This window comes from Gossypium hirsutum, chromosome A02, assembly GCF_007990345.1.
Source record: "Gossypium hirsutum isolate 1008001.06 chromosome A02, Gossypium_hirsutum_v2.1, whole genome shotgun sequence".
Taxonomy (NCBI): domain Eukaryota; kingdom Viridiplantae; phylum Streptophyta; class Magnoliopsida; order Malvales; family Malvaceae; genus Gossypium; species Gossypium hirsutum.
In genome coordinates this window covers 13,264,773-13,290,113 of record NC_053425.1, presented here as the reverse complement: position 1 = coordinate 13,290,113, position 25,341 = coordinate 13,264,773, and the positions used below count along the sequence as shown (strand labels likewise).

At 31.3% G+C, this 25,341-nt stretch overlaps 2 protein-coding genes and 1 long non-coding RNA gene across 6 annotated transcripts; 2 read left to right on the top strand and 1 right to left on the bottom strand.

The window, feature by feature from the left end:
• Positions 1-2,047: 2,047 nt before the first annotated feature.
• Positions 2,048-5,118, top strand: LOC121216068 (uncharacterized). Its single transcript, XR_005912137.1, has 6 exons — positions 2,048-2,249; positions 3,208-3,284; positions 3,391-3,496; positions 3,654-3,782; positions 4,499-4,700; positions 5,008-5,118. It is a non-coding gene; the product is annotated as an uncharacterized lncRNA (long non-coding RNA).
• LOC107951504 (uncharacterized) lies at positions 4,130-19,933 on the bottom strand. 4 transcript variants are annotated; one of them, XR_005912135.1, is made up of 5 exons: positions 19,518-19,933; positions 19,354-19,413; positions 19,134-19,267; positions 18,843-18,932; positions 4,130-5,093 (listed from the first exon to the last, which is right to left on the bottom strand). XR_005912135.1 is itself a non-coding variant. In XM_041091314.1 (4 exons), the coding sequence occupies exons 1-4, from the start codon at positions 19,828-19,830 to the stop codon at positions 18,912-18,914; spliced, it is 528 nt and encodes a 175-aa protein (XP_040947248.1). In that variant the 5' UTR covers positions 19,831-19,933; the 3' UTR covers positions 16,267-18,911. The 4 variants fall into 4 exon arrangements, 1 of the variants encoding a protein (XP_040947248.1); XR_005912136.1 differs by having other exon boundaries at positions 4,338-4,854; XR_005912130.1 differs by having other exon boundaries at positions 4,966-5,105.
• A 1,097-nt stretch (positions 19,934-21,030) lies between these two features.
• LOC107952579 (probable calcium-binding protein CML44) lies at positions 21,031-21,809 on the top strand. Its single transcript, XM_016887793.2, has one exon. The coding sequence runs from the start codon at positions 21,157-21,159 to the stop codon at positions 21,751-21,753; it is 597 nt and encodes a 198-aa protein (XP_016743282.1). The 5' UTR covers positions 21,031-21,156; the 3' UTR covers positions 21,754-21,809.
• The last annotated feature ends 3,532 nt before the right edge of the window (positions 21,810-25,341 follow it).

Here is a 25,341-nt window from a genome sequence, read left to right as displayed (position 1 = left end):
AATCCGGGTTAAGTCCCGAAGGCATTCGTGCGAGTTGTTAAATCCGGGTTATGTCCCGAAGGCATTGTGTGAGTTACTAAAACCGGGCTATGTCCCGAAGGCATTTGAACGAGGAGCTATATCCGGTTAAATCCCGAAGGTACGTGATTTGGTAATGAATGAGCTTGCTGTAAAATTCCAGCGAATACTCGAAAAACATCCCAATATGGGGATATGTTACGTATGTGTTGAATTTAATCGAGCCCTTACAAATAAATGTTCGCTCAGTTGATAAACGAGCTACCGGCCTTCGGCCAAGTTAGTTTATTGTGTATGTACATAAGGGTTGTTAATGTTGTGAAGCAAGTTTGATATCGGTAAATTGCGTATTATGAAATATTCCGTTTAGCTAAATGTGTGCTATTCTTTGTGCATGCTGGAATTCCTTGCTCAAACTTACTAAGCATAAATTGCTTACTCGTTACATTGCTCCTCTGTTTTATAGATTTTTGGTTCTCCAGCTATCGGACTCGGGATCTTGAAGTCGAAGTCGCCCACACTATCAAAGGCTCTTTTGGGTACTATTTTGGTTGAATTTTGTTATGGCATGTATAGGACTACCCATTGTTGTCTTTCGAGTACTTTATGAAATGTATAAGTGTACAGCCATGCGAAGATGGCTTGTAGAAGTGGAGTATGGCATTAGACCATTCGTATTTATGAATGTATAGATGGTTTCATGATGTAACTATGTTGGAATGGAAGTGTTGAGCAAATGATCAGCCACTAGAATGGCTAAGTATGATCATATGTGGGCTTATGTATGACAAGGCCCTAGTTGGTCCATGAAACCCCAAATTAGGTAAGGTTCACTTTGAAAACAGAAGCTGATAGCAGCAGTGGTGTGGATTGGAAAAATCACAAGAATTCGTAGGAGTGGAATTAAATAGTGAATAAATTATGTAATCGAACCTTGATGAATCTACTTTCATATGGAAGTAACGAAACAATTATAGGAACAGTACAGAAAGAGATATTCGGGTTCTTGTGGAACAGGGCTAGAACAGTTTCTGGATTCACTGTTCCGCCTTTGGAAATTCACTATAAATTGACCAGAGATAATTAGGGGTCATACCATATATGTATGGATTCCTCTCTGAGTCTAGTTTCCATAGAAACAAACGGCATCAGTATTGAAGCTCTGTGCAGAGAGATATCCCAGTCGTAATGGGAAAAGGTCAGTGTAGTCGACCCCTGTAACATGGGAGAATTTGACTAATAAACTGTACTAGTTGGCCCGACCAAAAATTCTAGAAAAAAATCCATAGGTGGGGACATGAGTCTAGTTTCAGGGAAAAATCACAAAACTGATTTTTGAGTTGTGAAACTCAAGATATGATTTTTGAAGCGACTAGTACTCAGACTGGGCAGTGTCTGGAAAAATTTTTCAAAGTTTGTTAACATCTCGTGTCCGACTCCGGTGTCGGTCTCGGGTTCGGGGTGTTACAACGTTCTTTATTTAAAGATTCGAGAAATTGTGCCTTAACTTACGGGGTTCGACTTTCTCTTTGAACCTACATAACTGAACATCTTTTTTAAAACTAAAACCACATGGGATTTAAATAATAATTAAATAATGAATAATTTTATTTTCGATGATTCAAGATGTCGTGCCCTAACTTACGGGACATGACCTTTTCATTTTGGTTACCTCAAGATAAGAATGCCTTTTACCTAAGTTTTAATTTAGTTAAGTGATTTTAAAATAACATCATGCAAAGAGGGATCGTATTTATATTCGAATTTTTAACTTTCAACACTAAGACATCAAATAATCAATTAGATACCAATTTTGTGCGTTATGAGGGTGCTAATCATTTCTCATACCTAAATGATTCCCGAACTCATTTCCTGAATTTTTGTAGACCGAAAATAATTTTAATAAATATAATATTTTATTAAAATAACAAAATCTTGAGGTGATCCAATCACAACCAATTAAAAAAGATTGGTGGCAACTCTATTTTCATTTTTTTTAAATAAAAGTCGATAGCCAAAAAAAAGTTTTCTCGCGGGCATTTTCGGCATCAAAGACCCTACGATTTATGCTTCATTATTAGTAATGCACCATGAAATTAACTTCAGGGAGATCGTTGGTGATCAACGTGGAATAGAATCAGCTTGATCCTATACTTATAGCCACCGGACATCCAGATGGAGATGTTAATTGTGAGACCGGTTATTCTCCTTTTCCAGGAAATATAAACCAAGTAATTTTTCTAGCTCAAAATCATTATTTAGATGTTTCACTTCTAGGAAGATGTCTAGTGTGATAGTGAGGATTCTTTACTTTTGTAATTGATATGGTTGGAACTTGGAAGTACAAAGAATCACCGCATTTTACACCAGCTGAAATCTTTGTTATTATTGTGATATTCATTAAATTTGATCTGGTTTTTGCTGTGGAACCTCTTATACATATGTAGAAAATGCTTCATTCGTTGTCTAATTGCGCTCTCCCACCCTAACCTTTAAACCCTAAATCATAATCCCTAAACCCATAATTCATCATAAACCTTCAAATACTAGTTAACTCCTAAACCGTATATCTTAAACCATAGTTAACTCATAAACCTGCTTAAACCCTAAACCATATATCTTAAACTATAATGATAATTAATTTAATTAATATTTTAAATTTAATATTATCTCTTTTACGATTATATAAGAAAATATTTAATATATTGTATAACCATAAATTTTAATAATTATTATTTTAGGGGTTATAGATTAGTGTTTATGATTTTTTTGGGGGTTTAGGGGTTATATGACTTTTAGCGCCGTTTTACCAAAAGCGCAGCTAATGCTCTGGTTTTTAGCGGCGTTTTACCAAAAGCGCCGCTAATGCTCTGGTTTTTAGCGGCGTTTTACCAAAAGCGCAGCTAATGCTCTGGTTTTTAGCGGCGTTTTACCAAAAGCGCCGCTAGTGCTCTGGTTTTTAGCGGTGTTTTACCAAAAGCACAGCTAATGCTCTGGTTTTTAGCGGCGTTTTAAGAAAAGCGCCGCTATTGCTCTGTTTTTAGCGGCGTTTTTCTTAAAACGCCGCTATTGCTCTGTATTTTAAAATTTTTGCGGCGTTTTTTGATAAAACGTCGCTAAAAACGTCGCTAAAACCCTATTTTCCTGTAGTGTCCGTCTCCTTTTTATTATTTTTTTTTTGTTTACCAGTTGATTTTGGAGCTTGGTCTATACATTAAGGAGCTCACCAAAATAGGAAGTGCTATTAAGGAATTCGTTAACCCCAAGTAAATTGTTCTCCAAAACCTTATCATTTATGTTTTCATATATTTTGTTCTTTGTAAAGAAGAAAGCAAGTGAATATGCCATCTGTTTTGCCCTATGTTACTGCAGGTATAAAGATGCTAGTAAAACATCATTTAAGTCCTCAACTTGATTAGAGTGTATGATGCAAGACTATCCTAAAACATTGCCTCTATCAGCAAGAGTCGGATTTACGGTAATGGGTGGTTTGAATCATTTCTTATAATTTCACTCGAGTCTTTTTAGTGTTAATACGTCAGATAGGATCTTACTTCTCTTGTGGTTCTGTGAATGAATTTGCTACTAATGTAAATATATACTCATCATTAACCTGATGTAATGCGACTATGTAGGTAATGGATACATGGCTTGCTTATGCACCAGTGAAAAACAACCCTGAGGATGCAGCTAAGGTACCAAAAGGGAACCCATATCACAGTGCAACTTTTAGAGAAATGGCCACATATCTCATCCTTAAAAAGGTGAGCATGTTGTTGTGCTGCTAAAACTCAGCTCTATATTTTCTCATTCTTTAGAATGTTTTTTAGTCTAAGGGCCCGTTCTTCATTCCATTTGAGATGGACTTATGCACAATTAAGTGTTTTTTCTCCAAAAGCAGCAAAGAACAGCTAACAGTGGCAAACTTTTTTTGACTTAAATTAAGTGCTTTTGGCCAGTTCCAGAAACAAGAAAAATTGGCTTTTCTCAGCCAAAAAACACTTTTGACTATTAATTTACCTTTTTAACCTTACTATTTCTACACGTTACAAGATAATTATTTTCACCTTTTCTCTTTTATCTTCTCTTTTGTTTGAACTTTATTTTTCTCTTTTGTCTTCTTTTTTTTTTCACCTTAATAATTAATATTAATTACTTAGAAATATTTAAAATTAATATTATATATTAAAATATTAACAGTAAGTTATAACAAATTATTTTTTATATTTTTGCTAAAATATCGTAATATTAACTAATTTAGATATTATTTAAATACATATTTGTTACTTTATAATATCATGTCTAAAATGTACATTTTACTTCTCAAAAGCACTTTTTGACAGCAATACCAAACACTTAAATTTTTCAAAAGCACTTTTCCACAGCATTTCTCAAAAGCACTTCTCAAAAGCATTGCCAAACTGGCTCTAATTCTGTCTCTCATCTCATTGTTAAACAACAAATTTTATCCATTTGCTAGGTGGGTGTCCAAGTGGAGGTTCCTATGCAACAAGCTTTCAACGGCCAAAAGGTGGAAGTGTGGCCATGTGAAGCCTAAACGTGGGATAATCAAAAGCAAAGTTAGTTGAAGTTGCTCTATTTCTCGAAGGTCTGCCATGGCCCTTAAGGGGCGTGATATCTTGGATAGAGCTCTTATCATCAATTCAACTGACGGTACAGAGGTATGCCACTGACGGTAGACACATCCATTCCCTTGCTCTCTTTTGCCACAATGTTTATTAGATTTGTTATTCAATTCCATGTTTTTGATGTTGTTCATGTCTTCAATTTTCTTACGTTCTTCTTGCTTGATAACTCTGACTTGAACTGCCTTCCCTGTCGTTTCATTATTAGCTCAGATTTTCTAGTTGTCATATGAGTATGTAATCCTTCTCTGCTTGTAAATGTGCAAGTAAACTTTTTGTGTGTTGGATGGACAATTTAGTTCAGTTGAACATTATGGTAATAACAGTGTGGTTTTGGAAATAGGTAAAAGTTGGAGGATCAATAAAGATACGGTATTCCCGGGGAAACTGAAGATCGACGTTTCAGGATGGAGGAAACCTACAGTCAACCTGGCAAATACACTTTAAAGCCATGAATTTAATATGGATAAATAATGTAATTTCAAATTTAATAATAAAAAAATATTATTCAAATATGTAGGTATTAATATAAAAATTAATAAAAGATGTTTTAAATATTTAAAAAATTAATAATAAAAGTAAATTGTTGTTTAAGTATCATTTTTCTTTCATTTAATTTTTTTTTAAATTTGTGCTTTTATTACATAAAGGCATTAAAATTTATAACATTTATAATATTAAAAAAATCTATATTACAGAAAATAACTATTATCAAAATGTAAATAAATATATAATATTTTAAAATAATTATGGACTACAAGTTGTTAAACTATTTGGAATGTCCCACAAAATCCTTGGTCAAATCACGGAATTGTTCCTTATATATTTGGGTCTTAAGTAAGCTAAAAGAAAAAAGAAAAAGCTATTCAACCTAACCGGTTACCCATCCAAACCTGAACCCATTGAATCAACCTAGAAAAAGAACTTAACAAAATCTAAAAGAAAATCAAAACCAAAATTAAACACAAAATCTAAAAAACTTAACAAAGTGGAGGATTAAATTCTAAAGTTCAACACAATAGAGTGATTAAACCCAAAATTATACCTATATTAAAAATCTAGCTCTAAACCTCAAATTAACAGCAAGATTCTGAGAATCAAAGAACAGAGTGGCCATGGAAATGAACTATTATTAGCAGGAGGAATCTTCGTGGACGTCTGAGTGGAACCTGGTAGGGAATTGGGAAGCTTTGTTTCGGGTTTTCAATTAAATGTGAAAGCGTTGGCTTAGAAAGTTTGATGAGAAGATGATGATAATGCTACGGATTTAAAGTTTTTGTAATGTCGGGGAAAATGAGTTTGGGTGGGTGGAAACCCGGTTGGGTTGGCAGATTTTTTTATTTTGTTTTTTTAGGTGAAAATATATGTTTTAATTTTAGATTAGGTGATCCAATAATAATTCAACAAGTGTATATTTTATTTTTAATATTATTTTTTCAAATTTGTCATGTTAGATTTTCGGACAGAAAATATTATTACCATTAATTATTGTTTTTAATTGATAAAAACAAAATTATAGAATAATTTATTCGATTTCGAAATTAATTTATTATCATTACAGTTAAAATGGATTGGATTACACTTTGATTATAAAAAAAATTCTCGTTTAAAATAATTTTCAAGTTTGGATTTGGACCCATTAAAATTATATAATTTATTATTTAAAAATTTATTTTATATTAATATTTATGATTAAGTTTAAATAAAAATAATTTAAAACTATTTAATTTAAATTTGAATTAAGACCGGATCAAGTTGGCTTGAGATTAAAAAATTTCTAACTAAGCTTGAGTTAAAACAGGCTAAGTCAACTAAACGGGATGTACTACCTAATAAAGTAATAGAAAGCTTATGAAATGATTATACTTGATTTATTGACATAGATGGTTACATTTAGAATATAAATAATATAATCTTTGTCTTTTGACACGCGTTCTGTCTGTCTGTTGACACGTTTTTTTTTTCTTTTGGTTGGTTTTTTTTTCTCTCGTATTACTTTTTTCGGGGAAGGCTGTCTGGTTTTTTAGTGGAAGGATAATGGAGGATTCAATTGCTGGTCTTTCACTGGATGATGAAGAGGAAGAAGTCATTCAACTGGAGGTGGACGAGGCATCTAAAGAGATATCGTATGCAAATTGCTTAGTTGGAAGATTTCTTACGTCTAGTGTTGTACGTTTTCAAGCAATGCGATCGACTCTAGCGGGCGTTTAGCATCCAATAGGGGGTTTCAATCTCTGATCTAGGAAGGAAACGGCATTTGTTTCGCTTTATTATGAAGTGGATGTAGAAAGGGTAATGAAGAATGGACCATGGAATTTTAATTCTCATCTTCTTATTCTCCATCATTTGAAGCAGGGTGAGGATCCTATAGCGGTTCAATTAAATTGGGTGGAATATTGGGTTCTTATATATGATTTCCCTCTTGGGTTTATGGCAGAATCTGTTGCACAGCAGTTGGGGAATTTTATTGGGGAATTTTGTGAGTATGATACTGTTGCAGTTCAGCTAGGCTATAAGCGTATAATGAGAATAAGGGTGAGAGTGGATGTTAGGAAGCCTCTAAAGAGAAAGAAAAGGATTGCGTTGAAGAATGGCGAATCTATCTATGTTCGATTTGAGTATGAAAAATTGACCTTATTTTGTTTTCTATGTGGAAGGTTGGGACATGGAGAAAGTTTTTATCCGGTTAGAGTTACACAGCCATAGTCAGAAAATATTTTTAACTGGGATATTTCTCTGCGTGCTCTTTTGAGAAGAAATTAGGTATGGAAGAGTAAATGGCTAGTGGATGAGGATGGGAAGAGATCTCTTATTTTTGGAAACCTGATATTAATGGAGGAAGGAAGGAATAAAGGGATTCTGAATCCAAATTTAGGAAATAAAGGCAGAAATTGGGTTCCAATCATAAAAGATTCTAATCCTGTTGTTGTTAAAGATAAAGGAAAGTCAACGGATGTTTTGGGCCAATTAAAAAATGGGGATGGGGTCCAGTTTAATGAGGACTTTGATGAGGAAATGGTATCCCGTGAGGAAACAAGTAACCCAATTGTATACAGTGATGGGCTGAAACAACCCCGTGTGCAATCTACTATTTCACGAGTTTCTGGTTATGGGGATTTGAATGAAAATTTTGGTACCTCATTGCAAGTACAAAACAATATACGAGCGGCAGGCCTTACTAAACAAGTCAATCGGGAGCAATGAAACTCCTAAGCTGGAATGCTCAGGGTTTGGGAAGGCCTCGAACTGTTACTCGTCTCTAGCATATGCTGAGAGATATTAATCCCACAGTGGTGTTTTTAATTAAAACAAAGTTGCAGGGTGGTAGGATGGAGAAGGTTAGGCGCAAGTGTAGTTTGCTGAATGGAATTGATGTGGATTCAGATGGTAGAAGCGAGGAGTTATCTTTAGGATGGAATAGTGATTGCAAGATTACTCTTCGATCGTTTTCAAGAAGGCATATCGATGTTATGATTGAGGAGGATTTGGTGGGGAAAACTTGGAGATGTACGGGATTTTATGGAGCCCCTGAGGAGAATATGCGTGAAGCTTCTTGGAATTTGTTACGCACATTAAATGACTTACCGAATATTCCTTAGGTTGTTATAGGGGACTTCAATGAAATTGTTTTCTCCACTGAGAAGAAGGGCGGTCTTTCAAGAAGGGAAAAGCAAATGTGTCGATTTCAGGAGGTTATGGAAGATTGTTCTGTTACTGATATTAGCTATAATGTGTATGGTAATGATTTGGTACAAGTGTATAAATAAAAATACATATATTTGTAATAGATGTATTTAATTATTAAAAGATATTTATTATTTATAAAAGATATTTATTAGTTAAATAATTATATTATAAGATATTTATATGATAAATAAATAAAAGTATGACAAATGTATGGTGATCTATAATGTATGGTGATCTATGGATACATATGTAATAATAATATACACAATTATAAATAATAAATAAGTAATAGTACAATGTTATTATATTATATATATATATATATAAAACAAGTAAATAAAAGAAAGGAAAGAAACAGAATAGATAAACGTGAAACAGGGGAGAAAGAAGGAGAAAAAAAAAGGAAAGAAAGAAAAGGGAAATTTGAAGGTTTGAAGCTTTAAAGTTTAATTGCTAACAAGAAAAACGAGGCATCGGCATCTAAAGGAAAAGAAAAGATCGTTGAGGAGTTAGCTCGAGAAAATACGGTTTGTATTTCTATAATCCGAACTTAGTTATTATTTGTTATATTTATATACAAATGGCAATTGTTTGTGTTAGAATTATGATGTTTTACAATTGGAATGGATTGATTTTGGTACGCGATGAATTTATTTAATTTATATTGACTGAAATTATTTTGATTGAATTCATATTGATTGAATTATATAATATATATCATTTATGTAAAAATTTAAATATTGAATGAATGTTATATTGAAAAATATATTGATTGGAAATATGAGGAAATTGATATGAATATATGAGATTGTGATATTTGAATATTTGATATTGAAAAGTGAATTGAATTGTATTGAATTATGAATTAATGTGAATAATTGAAATATATTTGTTGAATTGAATGAAATTGTATGAATTGTGAAAATGGGTGAATATATGTGATTATCAGAATGGTATATTGATGAAAGAATTATTAAATTGAGAAAGTGAATGAAATACCCTATTAACTAGTCGGGCTGAGTCGGATATAATTGGCATGCCATAGGATCTGGAAGTGTACAGGATTTGCCAGCTTTACCGATCAGGCACTTTATGTGTCGTATTTCAGGCACTTCGTGTGTCGTATCAAGCACCTCGTGTGTCGTTTTAGTCACTTAATGTGTCGTATACTGATCAGGTACTATATACCGTTTTAGGCACAATATGCCGTACTGGTGTGTTTGGGTTGGAATCCGTGTATCCGTCAAAGTCCGAGTTTGTTAATAGGGGTAAATAAGTGAAAGATAAATAGTATAAATTTGATTGATCAAGCTATTGAAATGGAACGAGAAATTGAATTGAGAATTGAAAATTTAGATATGAGATTGAAAATATGAACCAAAGGTTCATGAAATGATTGGAGTTCGAATTGATGATATATGATGCCACTTGATGAATTGAAATGTGATTTGAGATATATGAATCATATGTATATAGCGAAAGCTATCAGAGATAGTAAGTTGATATGATATAAATGAAATTGATTGTTATTGAAATGAATTAAAATGGAATATAATTGATAAATGCATAGTTGAATATAGTTTATTGATATTGAATTGTGAATAAATTAAGGAAAGCTATACCGAATAGTAAGAGAAGAATGGAGTAAATAATAATGGATTTATTTAAGAAATGAACAATTATGTTATTGTGTTTATTATATGATTTGTATAAAATTTATATGGTAAGTAGTTGAAATTTATCTATGAAATAAATAATCAAATAATTGTAATTGTTATTATGATCTTAAGTATTTGTTATATTATTAAATGTTTGGATTATAGAAATACCACTGAGTATACCCATACCCAGCGTACGGTTTGTTTCCGTGCGCAGGTTAAGTAAAGATAGAACGTTGAATCAGCATCCCAGGCCGATCCCGAATTCATTAAGGTAAAGTGTGTTAATTATTGGTAATGGCATGTACCTAAGGTGCCTTATGTGTGTGACATATTTGAAATTGTAAATGTAAAAATGAAATAATTAGATTTAGGTTTGGTTATGATATATAATAGAATTTGGTTAATTTAGCATGAAATTGATTTATTTGATGATATTTGATATTTAAATACAATTAAATATTGGATAATATGTAAATGTTTAAATTGGGCAAATTATGAGTGTATCTGGTTGTGTTGGTATTTATGGGTATATTAATTGTATATGTCTGATAGGTTCAGTAATGCTCCGTAACCCTGTTCCGAAGATGGTTTAGGGTTAGAGGTGTTACAATTGTTGGTATCAGAGCTATCAATTTTAGTCAATTCTCGGACTAAATTGAGCTCGGAATTGAGTTTAGAAGTACATGCCAAAGTTAAGTTGAAATTGAATCAGGACCGGTTGCTGATATATTTGTTTGCTTTTGTTTTATAGTGAAAAACTTAGACGAAAGTATTGATAGTATTGATCTTGAAATGTATACTGAAAACGAAAAGTCTCGTGAATTAGATAAAAAAAACTGAATCGACAACACTGAGTAATAACTTAATGAGTAATTAACCACTGAGTGTCCACTGAGTGTTGTATGATGAAATGATAGAGAAAGAAATGATACATAATGTTTAGAATTATAACTGATGCTCTTTACTGAATATAAGAAATTATATATGTTATGATAACTGCCTTTTCTGTTTCTCAATCGGTTCCCGAAGTGCTTCAAGATACAGAGTTCATCTGAACAGGTAAGTATCTGTTAAATCTTCCGTAAATATAGTGTGGAAGAATTGGGAATTACAACTGAAAATGATCTTAAAAGAATTGAAATTTGGTTAGAGAATATTATCAGGGCTGTAAATGATTTGCTTTGTTCGCCGAATAAATGATAGAAAGGTATGATATTCTGCTAAAAGATTTAGCTTGCCAGTAGTGGAAATATTGATTTATGTTATGACTATGAAATGGCTATTAGGAATTTTCTGAAATGAGTTCTGAAAGAAGTATATGTTAGCTAGAGATTTCCTGATCAGAAATGCAAAGAAATTTTTGAAGCTTAAACAGGGTCATATGATTGTAACTGAGTATGAAGGGAATTTGTTTGATTGAATAAGTATATCAGAGGGTATATTCCGATAGAAACCATAATGTACAAGTGGTTTGAAGATGGTTTAGATGATAACATAAAGTTGAAGAATGTAAAATAAATAGCGAAATATGAGTTAGATATGATTCTTCTGATCATTATCTTAGTGATTGATTGAAGAGAGTTGGAAGAGATATTATTTAAATTTCAAGACAGAGTACCACAGTTATCAGAGGTAGATTACTCTGTAACCCAAAAATGCGAGTAATAGTCGAAGTGTGACAAAGGATTTCCCTGTAAAATCTAGAGAATGAATATCAGCCATGGTATATATATGTTAATTGTATATAAGAAGATTTATCTCTATCGGATGTCATTACAGGTACTTTCTTCTTTATCGACACTAATATGATTGTTCTAAATTGATCTTGGTTTGACTATTCCTATGATTACATAAGTTCAGTATCTATTAAAGATTTGCCTGTTGAGTTTGCTGAAATTTTTGGGTTGAAGCATTAAATTTTCCTGATTAGTATTTATGGGTTGATAAGATCTACAGGAACTGTTTGATAATGATACTACTGTTTTCTGATCGATTCGATGTTAATACTGTTTGATGTGATTTCAAGAACGGAATGGTTAATTCTATATGATATGGTGGTAAATTGTAAGCAAAAGTGTATTATACTGCAAGGTTAGAACGATGAAATGTTTTGTTGAAACAGAGAAGATTGAACTAATTATTTATTGTGATATTGAACATGCCAACATAGATATATGTCGGAAAGGGGTCATGGTACTTACCTTGTTTGTGTATTGAATATTAAAGTATTTAAGTTAAAGTTTAAATCAGTTGCAATAGTGCGAGAAAATTCTGATATGTTTCCAGAAGAGATGCCCGAACTACTGTTGATTGAAGAAGTTGAATGTGCTATAGATTTTGTGACTGAGATGATAGTGAAAAATACATTTTAAATTAGAGGTTTTCTAAAAATAGTCGATTATTACAGAAAGATGTGGAATTGGAATGATCTGATAGACGTTAGCAAGGTTCTGATTAGTTGAAAGCTCAGTTAATTGAAGCATTAGTTCTGGTTTAGTCTGAAATCCGGTGAAGAAACTTGTGATTTACAGGGATAGCAGTGTTTTGATGCAAGAAAGAAAATTAATGAATTATGTTTTGGAAAGTTAGAATTACATGAGAAGAATTAGTTGATACATGATTCGGAAGTGGTAGCTATTGTCTTTGTATTAAAAGATCATGATTTGATAATTGAATATCATCCAAGAAAAGCAAATAGAGTTATGAATACTCAGAATTGAAAGTTTTGCTTTGTGTTATGAGCTATGAACACTCAATTGTCATTATCTGATAATCGCTCAATTCTAGTTGAAATAAAGGTTAAACTTACTTCTCTACAGCAGGTTTGCAAAGTTCAGAAATGTGATAATGAGTTACTGGTTAAATGGGTATAGTGAACAAATGATTTTGATTGAAAATTTTAGATTGAATTTGATGATTGTCTGCTATTTAGAAATAAAAGTTGTACTGAAGAATTCAGAGCTTAGACAGAAGAAATAAGATGTCTATGTATTCTAGAAAAAATAAGATGAGCAGTGGTTTGAGGCAGATGTGTTGAAGACTGGGAAAGAAAAGCAATACTTTGAAATTGTATATAAATGTTTATATCAGATATAGATACATTCAGAACTGTTACAGCTAGAAAGGATATCAGAATGGAAATAGGATAGAATTTCTATGGATTTTGAATTGGGATCACCTTTTATCTTTAGGATGATATTTGAAGAGTTGTCGAAGGTATGGCAAAGTCTACATATTTTATTCCGGTATGAATAAATTTCTTACTTAATAATTGTCTGAAATATAGGTTTATGAGATTATCAGATTACATAGTATGGTGGTTTCTATTATTTCTAATTGAGATACGTGGTTTATACTCTGATTATAGAATAGGTATAAGAAGTTATGGGTACATGATAACAGTTTTCAGCACTGTATGAAGTTCTAAATGATTATGAATATAAAACTGCATGGGATCTGATTGAATACTGTGAGAAAAAGAATATGCGGCGCTGGTTGATTCGTGAAACTAAAGAAAAATGAAAATAATTCGAGATAGTTTAAAAGCAGTATTTGATTGTCGGAAATTTTATATGGAAATTGAATGAAAGTGATTCGAGATAGACTGAAACAGTTTGACAGATAGAAATTATATGTGAATTTGAAACGTCGGGATATTGAGTTCTCGTTCTGTTGGGTTACGTGAATCTGTGGAAAGATCGGACTGGTAATATATTGAATGGTTAGCCTCTGAAGTTATGGAAATTTATGGGGTTTTTCAGGACTTGGTGTCTAGATGATATAGAATTGATCTTTTATATGTTATCTCGAACAAAGGATAATGAGATTTGATATGATTTATCGTATGGAGAAAAAGCCTGTTGAGATACTCGCTTGAGTAAGTGAAGCCATGATATTAAGGAAACAATATGGGAACCGAGAGAAACAGCGAGATCTTTGTACTTATACCCCTACCTCTCTTAAGTAAATTTCGAGGACGAAATTTATAAAGGGGGCGGAGAAATGTAACGACCCGAATTTTAAGGATATTAGAAAAATATATTTTCGGATCTCTATTTCTGAAAAATGGATTAGAAAATATTTATAAAACAATAATTACGAAGTTAATTGAGTGGTTAATTAGAGTTTAATTAAGAGAATTTAGCTTAAATAAGGATAATTAGATAAAAGGATTAAATTGAATAAAGTGTGAAAGTTTAATTGTAGATTAAAAGAAAATGAAAAGGACCAAAATGGCAATTATGCCATTTGTCTTAAGTGAGGCGGCAAATGCATAAAAATCTTTGATTTTTATGCATGAATATGTATAATAAATTTTTATTATGGTTTTATAATTTATATTTATTAATGTTATTATTAATTGAATTAATATTATATTATGAAATAAATTAAATAAAGGCATGTGTATGGTAATGATTTGATACAAGTGTATAAATAAAAATATATATATTTGTAATACATGTATTTAATTATTAAAAGATATTTATTAATTAAATAATTATATTATAAGATATTTATATGATAAATAAATAAAAGTATGACAAATGTATGGTGATCTATGGATACATATGTAATAATAATATACACATGTACAAATAATAAATAAGTAATAATACAATGTTATTATATTATATATATATAAAACAAGTAAATAAAAGAAAGGAAAGAAACAGAATAGATAAACGTGAAACAGGGGAGAAAGAAGGAGAAAAAAAAAGGAAAGAAAGAAAAGGGAAATTTGAAGGTTTGAAGCTTTAAAGTTTAATTGCTAACCAAGAAAACGAGGCATCAGCATCTAAAGGAAAAGAAAAGATCGTTGAGGAGTTAGCTCGAGAAAATATGGTTTGTATTTCTATAATCCGAACTTAGTCATTATTTGTTATATTTATATACATATGGCAATTGTTTGTGTTAGAATTATGATGTTTTACAATTGGAATGGATTGATTTTGGTATGCGACGAATTTATTGAATTTATATTGACTGAAATTATTTTGATTGAATTCATATTGATTGAATTATATAATATATATCATTTATGTAAAAATTTGAATATTGAATGAATGTTATATTGAAAAATATATTGATTGGAAATATGAGAAAATTGATATGAATATATGAGATTGTGATATTTGAATATTTGATATTGAAAAGTGAATTGAATTGTATTGAATTACGAATTAATGTGAATAATTGAAATATATTTGTTGAATTGAATGAAATTGTATGAATTGTGAAAATAGGTGAATATATGTGATTATCAGAATGGTATATTGATGAAAGAATTATTAAATTGAGAAAGTGAATGAAATACCCTATTAACTAGTCGGGCTGAGTCGGATATAATTGGCATGCCATAGGATCTGGAAGTGTACGGGATTTGCCAGCTTTACCGATCAGGCACTTTATGTGTCGTATTTCAGGCACCTCGTGTGTCGTTTTAGTCACTTTATGTGTCGTATACTGATTAGGTACTATGTACCGTTTTAGGCACAATGTGCCGTACTGGTGTGTTTAGGTTGGAATCTGTGTATCCGTCAAAGTCCGAGTTTGTTAATAGGGGTAAATAAGTGAAAGATAAATCGAATAAATTTGATTGATCAAGCTATTGAAATGGAACGAGAAATTAAATTGAGAATTGAAAATTTAGATATGAGATTGAAAATATGAACCAAAGGTTCATAAAATGATTGGAGTTCGAATTGATGATATATGATGCCACTTGATGAATTAAAATGTGATTTGAGATATATGAATCATATGTATATAGTGAAAGCTATCAGAGATAGTAAGTTGATATGATATAAATGAAATTGACTGTTATTGAAATGAATTAAAATGGAATATAATTGATAAATGCATAGTTGAATATAGTTTATTGATATTGAATTGTGAATAAATTAAGGAAAGCTATACCGAATAGTAAGAGAAGAATGGAGTAAATAATAATGGATTTATTTAAGAAATGAACAATTATGTTATTGTGTTTATTATATGATTTGTATAAAATTTATATGGTACGTAGTTGAAATTTATCTATGAAATAAATAATCAAATAATTGTAATTGTTATTATGATCTTAAGTATTTGTTATATTATTAAATGTTCAGATTATAGAAATACCACTGAGTATACCTATACTCAGCGTACGGTTTGTTTTCGTGCGCAGGTTATGTAAAGATAGAACGTTGAATCAGCATCCCAGGCCGATCCCGAATTCATTAAGGTAAAGTGTGTTAATTATTAGTAATGGCATGTACCTAGGGTGTCTTATGTGTGTGACATATTTGAAATTGTAAATATAAGAATGAAATAATTAGATTTAGGTTTGGTTATGATATATAGTAGAATTTGGTTAATTTAGCATGAAATTGATTTATTTGATGATATTTGATATTTAAATACAATTAAATATTGGATAATATGTAAATGTTTAAATTGGGCAAATTATGAGTGTATCTGGTTGTGTTGGTATTTATGTGTATATTAATTGTATATGTCTGATAGGTCCGGTAATGCTCCGTAACCCTGTTTCGAGGACGGTTTAGGGTTAAGGGTGTTACACCCATAAATGATGTTTTGAGGGCATTAATGGAGACCAAATTGGCACTTAATATGGAGGCTAACAAATAGGAGCTTTATTGGGAGTAGAGAGTGAGAGCGAATTGGTTGAAGAATGGGGATAGAAATATAATTTTTTTCTATCAAAAGGCAACGGATCGTAGACGGAGGAATAGGGTGAAGAAGCTAGAGGATAGTGAGGGTAATATTCATAAGAGCAATGCTGATTTATTAGAGCTAGCCACTAATTATTTTAAATCTTTATTTACATCGAAAGGTGTGGGTGATCCTAGTGCAATTTTGGAAGAGATTGAACCATGTATAACGCAACTGATGATGGAGGATATCGAAAATAATTTTTCTTATGAGGATGTATGTTTGGCTCTTAAAGAGCTGAGCCCTCTGAAAGATTCTGGGGACGATGGTTTAGGGGCGATTTTTTATCAACGTTTTTGGCATATTGTCGGTAAAGATGTGGCTGATTTCTGTATTGAGACATTGCATGGGCTCCATAATATAGCTGATATCAATAGTACAAGAATTGTTCTGATTCCTAAGTTTAGATTGCCTCGGTGCATGACTCAATTTAGGCCTATTAGTCTTTGTAATATTCTCTATAAAATAATTTCAAAGATGCTTGCAAATAGGCTTCAAAAGATCCTTCATTTGTGTATTGACGAAGCACAAAGTGCTTTTATTCCGGGAAGACTTAATACTGATAACATTATCATAGCTTATGAAGTTTTGCACTCTATGAAAAGAAAAAGAGTAGGATCTAAGGGACCTTTTGCATTAAAACTGGACATGAGCAAAGCTTATAATTGGATTGAATGGGGTTTTGTGCAAGTTATACTTCAAAGAACGGGCTTCTTGGATAGGTGGGTGGAGAATGTCATGCGTTGTGTTTCTTCGGTGTCGTACTCTGTGGTTATGAATGGAGAGGTGGGCAATATATTTTTCCCGTCCAGAGGTCTTCGTCAAGGGGATCCTATTAGTCCCTATTTATTCCTCATTTGCAATGAAGGGCTGTTGACTCTCCTTCAAATGGCGGCTACTAGAGGTGATCTTAATGGGTTTCGGATGAATAGGTTTGGTCCAAGAATCACCCATTTATTTTTTGTCGATGGCAACCTTATTTTTGGGATGCAACAGTATTTGGGGTTACTGCGATCAATGATACTTTAGAGGTATATGCCCAATGTTCAGGCCAAGAAGTCAAATTTGATAAGTCAGGGATTTTCTTTAGCTCAAATGTTGAATAGAATAAAAGGGTGGAGGTGTGCCGGGTTTTGGGTGTTGACCAGAGTAACAACCCGGAAAAATATCTTGGTCTTCCTTCAATGGTGGGATGCAATAAGAGGAGGGCGTTTAAGGAGCTCAAAGAGAAACTTACTAGGAGAGTTTCAAGTTGGAGCTCGAGATTACTTTCTATAGGTAGGAGAGAAGTATTGATTAGAGCTATGCTGCAGGCTATCCCGCTGTATTCAATGAATTGTTTCTTGTTGCCGTCATCAGTGTGTAAAGAGTTGGAAGCGATTTTAGCCCGTTTTTGGTGGAAAAATAAGGCTGGGAAAAAAAGGCCTCTATTGGTGTGCGAGGAAAGAGTTGTCTGTGCCAAAAGAAGAGGGTGGGATGGTGTTCTGTGATTTGTCCAAATTCAATATTGCTCTTCTTGCGAAACAGGGATGGTGTATTATGGAGAACCCGAGTTCACTTATTGCGCGTGTGCTTAGAGCAAAGTATTTTAATGGTTTCAACTTTATGGAGGCTTCGTTAGGGCCAAACCCATTGCTGGTATAGAAGAGTATATGGTGCGCAAAGGGCTTTATTGGGTTGGGTTTGAAATGAAGAATTGGAGCAGGAACATCGGTGTCAATTCGGCAGGATTATTGGTTGCCCGGGAATGATCAAAAGTTTATCACTACTGAAAAGGTGGCTGGAATGGATTGGGTGTCTGATTTAATGCTGCAGAATCCAAATCGATAGAATAGAGATATCATTTACTTGATTTTTGCGAAGGAAGAAGCCTATCAATTTGTGAGTATTCCTATTCCTACTACTAATCAACCAAATAAAGTAGTTTGGTTTAAGGAAAATTCAGGTATTTACTCTGTGAAAAGTGGATATAAATTACTTTTGGATCTTTCAAATGTTAATGTCAATGAGCAAAAGTTCTTCAAGCAGATATGGAGCTTAATGTGTCCATCAAAAATTCATATTTTAATGTGGAAATTTGTGAAAAATTTTATCCCTATCTATCAGAACTTACATTTTAGGAGACTGATCACGGATAACAAATGTCTGCGCTGCAGACTGGTTTGCGAGTCATCTACTCATGCTATTCAGGATTACTTGATTGCTGCAGAGGTTTGGTCCAAGTTAAATGTTCAGTGCCAAATTCAATGACAAATTCCAATTTTAAAGAATGGCTGAGTTGGGTGTTGGAGAGTTCAGACAGTAATAAAAAATGAGTGATTGCCATTGCCATTTGGGCACTATGGTTCACTCGCAACAAATATGTTCATGAGAATAAGATGCAGAGTGCAGAGGAGATTGTTACCTTCATCATGAGGAGCTTTGGCTTGGAGTATTGGGGTTGCGCTTTGAATCTGAAGCACCCTAAGCCAAGATCCATGATTAAATGGATGCCCCCTCCGCAAGAATGGGTTAAGATTAATGTTGATGCAGGGATATCTGTAAACAAAAATCATGCAGTTTCAGGCTTCATTATTAGAAATGATGAAGGTCTCATAATGGGTTCTGGGTTCAAGGGTCATCACCTGACTCAGTCGGTAGTGATTGTCGAAGCGTTGGCATTTCTACATGGACTTCAGTTTGCTCTAGAGATGGGTTTTACAAAGGTTATCTTTGAGAGTGATTCCAGGTTAATTGTCTAAAATATTCAACAATCTAGTGAGGATTATTCAGAAACAAGACCTTTTACCTGAGATGTGAAGAATTTGGCGAGACTTTTTCATTCTTGCAGAATCCAATTTATTGCACGTGAAGGAAATCGAGCAGCACATGCGATGGCTGTCGAGGGTTTGCAAAATGAAGCAGATTTTTTGTGGGTTGAAGATGCGCCTTTGCGAGTTGTGGAAGAGGCAGATGCTAATCGTCGGTACAGTCAACCTCTTTAACCATTTCTTTGCAGCAACGACTGGGTTGAGAAAGTCTTGAAATAAGGATGACAATCTCAACGATTTTTTCCTTTTTTCCGGGCGATTCACTGCCGGATTTTGGGAAGACTTAGCCATTTATTGATGGGAGCTTTGACGCGAGGGGTGGGGAAGACGATGTTTTTTATTATTTTATTTTGTGTTTATTTGAGTTTTGTTTGGGTTTGTTTTGGACTTCTCCAATGGTTTTCAGGCCAATAATAAACGGATTAAATTTTTCAAAAAAAAAAAAGAGAATATATATAATATAAAACAATAATTCAAAAATTAAGATAAAGATAATAACAAATATATTTAAATACTTGAAATCTTAAGATTAAGTTAGTATGCTCTCACAAAATTGATGATGAATAAAGCAACAATCGTGAATTAAATACGATAAAAAATCTTTAAATTATGTTATTATATCTCGTAAATTTAATAATCGGTACAACAACAATAGATTGAAATTAAAAAAAAAAAAGGTGAACCCATAAAAAGAACATACAAACCAAGATCCTAAACGATATAATGAATATAGTATGTAACCTTCTCAAGTAACTCCGGATTCTTCTGTATCCACGTGTCTCTCTATTTTTCACCTATTACAATTATGTATAACCAATCAAGCATAAAGCAAAAAGAAAATGGGTCCACTATTATTTGGCATTGGTTGCAGTAGGACACGTGTTCCAATTTCATCTACAAAATCACTATGATGGTTTTCTTATTGGGGAATATTTAGAGAATATTTTGTGTAAGCAGATTTTTAGTCATTATTTGACTTTATATTATCATTTTACATGTGCCATAGTCATCTCATTTTAGTATTATCATCTAACTCGGTTTATTTGTCTTTAATTAGAATCTCATTTTATTATCAAATTTTCAACAACAATTAACTAGAAAAAATTACTGTAAATGATATTTTGTCTGTGTTGGTAAAGTTAAGAATTTTTTTAACATTAATTTTATTATCGATTTTGATCATATTTATTTTTTTAATTACTTATAACACATTCATACCAATCGAATTAAAACTTAATCGTTATTGAAATGCTTAAAATTGAATTTATGTAAATTATGCTTAATATTTAAAGTTATTATGATATAAATTATGTAATGATATTAGTTAATTCTAAATTAATTAAATTCTAAAAGGAAAATGATGATGATGATGATATGATTAAAGAAATAAAATAGAAAAGGAAATTTAGCCGTATCTTAGCTCAACTGAGAAAAGAAAAAGAAAATTCAATTTGATATTAATCTATACGGGGAAACTTCTTCTAAGTTTCCTTGCATGCCCATCGTCTTCCCCCATAAAAGAATTCGTAATGAAAAGAAAAAGGCATTAATCCACTTTCTTCGTTAGCCATTTTCGTATACAAATACAAAGCAACCTCCCCAGCCCCCTTCATCATTATGTTGTCTTCATCATCATCATCGTATCTGCAAGAAGCCCTAATTTGTAAAGCTTCAATGTTTGATGTTAATGGTGATCATATCCTCTTTGGTAGTAAAATGTCTCCCCTTAGTAAGACCGACTTGCAACGCGTATTCGAGAAGCTCGACAAGAATGGAGATGGCTTCGTTAGTCTGGAGGAGCTGAATTGGTTGCTCCAGAAAATCGGGTCTGCCCAATTCAGCCTTGAAGAATTGGAGCCCTTAGTGGGAAAACCATGTTTGAACTTGGATGAATTCTTGTTCTTTTATGAATCCATCTCGAACCCACCGGCACAGGGTGGTGACGAAGAGGAGGAGGAGGAGGAGGAATTGGTCACTCACGGCGGCGGTGAAGAAGAAGACAGTGACCTTGCGAAGGCTTTCAAAGTGTTTGACTTGAATGGGGATGGGTTTATTTCATGTGAGGAGCTTGAATGCGTGCTGGGAAGACTGGGTTTGTGGGATGAAAAGAGTGGAAAAGATTGCAGGAGAATGATTTGGTATTACGACACCAATTTAGACGGCATGGTTGATTTTCAAGAATTCAAAAACATGATGTTACATTCCAGTTCTTGAGTTATTCTCAAACATCCCCATGTCTGAATAAATAAAAAAGTTTGATTTCATTACCATTTTTGAGCTACGCTTGTTTCTTGCTTCTATGCTATTAGGGATTTTCATTGCTATAAATATTAATGACTATACAAATAATAATATTGTATATTTAAAATATTTTAATTAATATCCATATGCTTCATGCTTCATGCATCATCATGTATGAATGTGCTACAGCTTTCTGTTACCCAAAATATGGTCTTATTTGAAGTTTTAGTCTTTTTTTTTTTCAAGAATTTTTTTTTTAAATTTCAAGATTTAGGTTTACCGTTTAAATTATTTTGTTAAATTTATTAGTGTGTGGTATTTTAAAATAATATATATATACACTCATATTTGCAAGGTGGAGTCAGAAAATTTTTTTTATGAAGCTAGAATTAAGTTGTATAATTTTATGAGAATTAAAATATAATTTCAACATTTTAATAATTTATTTTTTTACATTTTAAAGGATTAAATAAAAAAATTATTATTTTTAGAGGTTAAAGTGTAATTTTATTATATACTAATTTAAAACTTCATAAATTTTAAAGGTTTAAATTTTAAAATTCTAATTTTAGGTAACTACCGCTCCTAATCATTTGATAACCATGTAAACGACATACATTAAAAAAAAAAACAACATACATTTTTAAATTCAATATATATACACTAAATTCTCAAATTAAAAATATATTACAAAGTAAATATATGAAAAATACAGAGAATTTGAGCATATTTTAAGCTTTATGGTAGTTGAGCACAAAAATATATATATTCGAAGCGAAAGAAAAAACTTTACAAATAAAACTAAAAAGGACGTGTTCATTTTGATTAATTTTTATTTTTATATTATTTAAAGGCATTTATATTTTCTTGGGTTAAAATTTTTAATAATGTATAAAATAACAATTGGTGTATATTTATTTATTTGGAACTTTTTCAATAGGAACAGGAATAACAATAAATTTAATTTTTAATGTTTAGAGTTTTTGTCAAATTCATCCTTATTTTTTTTTGTTAAATTTGACTCTTAATTTTTTTTAAAAAGAGTTGAATTTATCCATCAACCTTTCAGAAAGAATTATATTGCTGTTTTTTAATAGAAATATTAACTATAATGTTAGATTTTTAAATATGATAATTTGTGTGACAATCTACTTGTACCTTATATTTTTTTAATTATTTTCTTTTTTTATAATTATAATTTTTTAATTGATATATAAGATAAATAATAACATATCAGCAAGAGTATACATAGTTTGTCATGTGGTTTGCCACACTAATATCATTTAAAAAATATATTTTAATCATTTCATTGAGCAAATACAATTTAACTCTTTTTTAAATATTAACAATCAAATTTAAATAAAAATAAATTATATGGTCAACTTTGTCCTAACAAATAGAAATTGAAAGGGGCATGGTAAAGAGCATTGAAAGAGCCCCACACGCTAAAAGTACGGTAAAGTACTTGGCTGAAACGAGTGGATCTTGTATTAAACTTTTCACCGCCTTTGTCCCTTTTTCATTAATGGCTAATTTTATTGTAATTGTCCTTTTATGAATCTAATATTTTATTGACAACAATTTTTTTATTAAAAAAATAGCTTCCACCAAATAAATAATAATATTGTTAATTGTTGATACATAGTATTAATGGAGATAGAGAAAGAGGTGAAAGTTAGTGTTGAGGAATATCGATTTATCTATTTTAAGGCCGACAGTCAAAAAGTAGAGGGAGGAACTCGGCAAAAGAGAAGTGAGAGATTAGCTTGTTAGGATTTTAGGAAAGGAGAGGAGTCTATCTATAATGTTGACATATTTGTGTAGTTAGAGAAGAGTGATGATTTTTATCCAATTATGTCACTTAATGAATTTTAAGTGGCCCAATAGAGAGTACAATTAGATCTAGATTTGAATAAGGATATAACACTATGAAATATTGATTTGTGCCGTTAATGCTTCGTTTTTGGGATTTTAAATGTTTAGCTTTGAATTTTATTTTATGATGCTGGATTTTGTCTAAATTTATTCTAGTTGAAAATTCCTCACATGTAGAATATGTTTAGAATTAATAAGATTTAAATTAATTTTATAATTATATTTGTATTTTTAAAAGTGAATAAATAAAAAGCGTTGAATACTCTTATACTAAAAGTAAACAGAGGACTAATATAAACTAGACTGTGACACAATTATGATGTGGATGAAAAATATAATTATATAAAAAAATATATTTATAAAAAAATAATTTAAATAAGAAATGATATTTTGGTTGAAAGAGAAAGTACAAATATTGAAAACTATAGAGGTTTATGTTAAAATTTTATTATGTGTACCTATAGTTACTATTTAAGTGTTTTACTGAGTTAATGTCACCCTCAACCGAGTCACAAACTTAGTTGTTAGATTATGAAAATACCTTTCCGAATGCAAATTAAGTTATATTATTCGAGGGTATTTTAGTCTTTTTATTTAAAAATCAATAAAAATATGCATATAGTGTGTTTTAAGCCCGAACCAATTGCATTAGTAAAAGTTTTAATTTAATATTTTTATACAATTTAATTTTAATTATGTACACTTTATTACTTCCATCAATTGTATCTATAATATTAATAATTTATTTGATTGAGTTGGTGCCACAAGTTAACTCGACACCAACTCAAGATTGATAACAATACAATGATAAAAAATTTAATCTATTTTTTAATTTTAATTTGTATATATATTTCATGTGTAATTATTATTAATTAATTTCAAATCATATGTTTAATTATTTATTATATGCTAATTTTAAACACATATTCGTGTTCTATACGTGTAATAGGATTTCTAATATTTTCTCATTTTCTATATAAAATTTATAAAATAAAAGATATCTTCAAAATAATACAATATTTTTTTGTAAAATAAAGATATTTTCACTGATATCCAATTAAATTTATATTTAATTGATTTGTGATCCTAATTCAAATATATATATATGTATAACCAAGTTTGATAACTAACGTCCACTATGTTGAGTCAGTTTTATCAATTTCCTTCCATTTGCAATGAAAATTGTGTATGGACTTCAGTGAATTTGGGGGGCCACTTGCTTCAGTCTTTGATTTTCATTACTCTCCAAAGGAAAAGAAAAATGTAAATTGTTGACCAAGAAAATTGGAGGACAAAATTCATTGGTGATGTGGACCGTCCAAATAAAATAAAAGTAGAACCCCAATTTTAATTAATTATTATTAGTTTTTCTTGCGGAAATAAATCCATGGTTGTTGGTTAATGAAATTTCACTAATATATTCAAAATATTATTACAAACAAGTTTAAAAAATTGGCACTTATTTTTTATTATAATTTAAAGATTAGTTTTTTTTTTAGAAAATTTTTTCGCCGACCATAAAGTGAAATATAAATTAAAGATATTTGAAAATAACAAATATTGAAATACTTTAACAACATAGACGACTATTTGAAAAGGACTTGATATTAAATAGACAGGTACGGTAATGTACCTGTTGGTACGTTCCGCGAAGTTCCACAAGATCAAGGGGCGGCGCAGTGGGGA

What these genes read in the sequence shown, in the direction of transcription:
- LOC107952579 (XM_016887793.2), top strand. Translation starts at nt 21,157, where the DNA reads ATGTTGTCTTCATCATCATCATCGTATCTGCAAGAAGCCCTAATTTGT.
- LOC107951504 (XM_041091314.1), bottom strand. Translation starts at nt 19,830, where the DNA reads ATGGCTAAGTCTTCCCAAAATCCGGCAGTGAATCGCCCGGAAAAAAGG. An exon ending in CCAAATTCTTCACATCTCAG is followed by an intron (nt 19,414 to 19,517) that starts GTAAAAGGTCTT and finishes ACCCATCTCTAG; the next exon opens with AGCAAACTGAAGTCCATGTA. An exon ending in CAAAGCTCCTCATGATGAAG is followed by an intron (nt 18,933 to 19,133) that starts GTAACAATCTCC and finishes AAACCTCTGCAG; the next exon opens with CAATCAAGTAATCCTGAATA.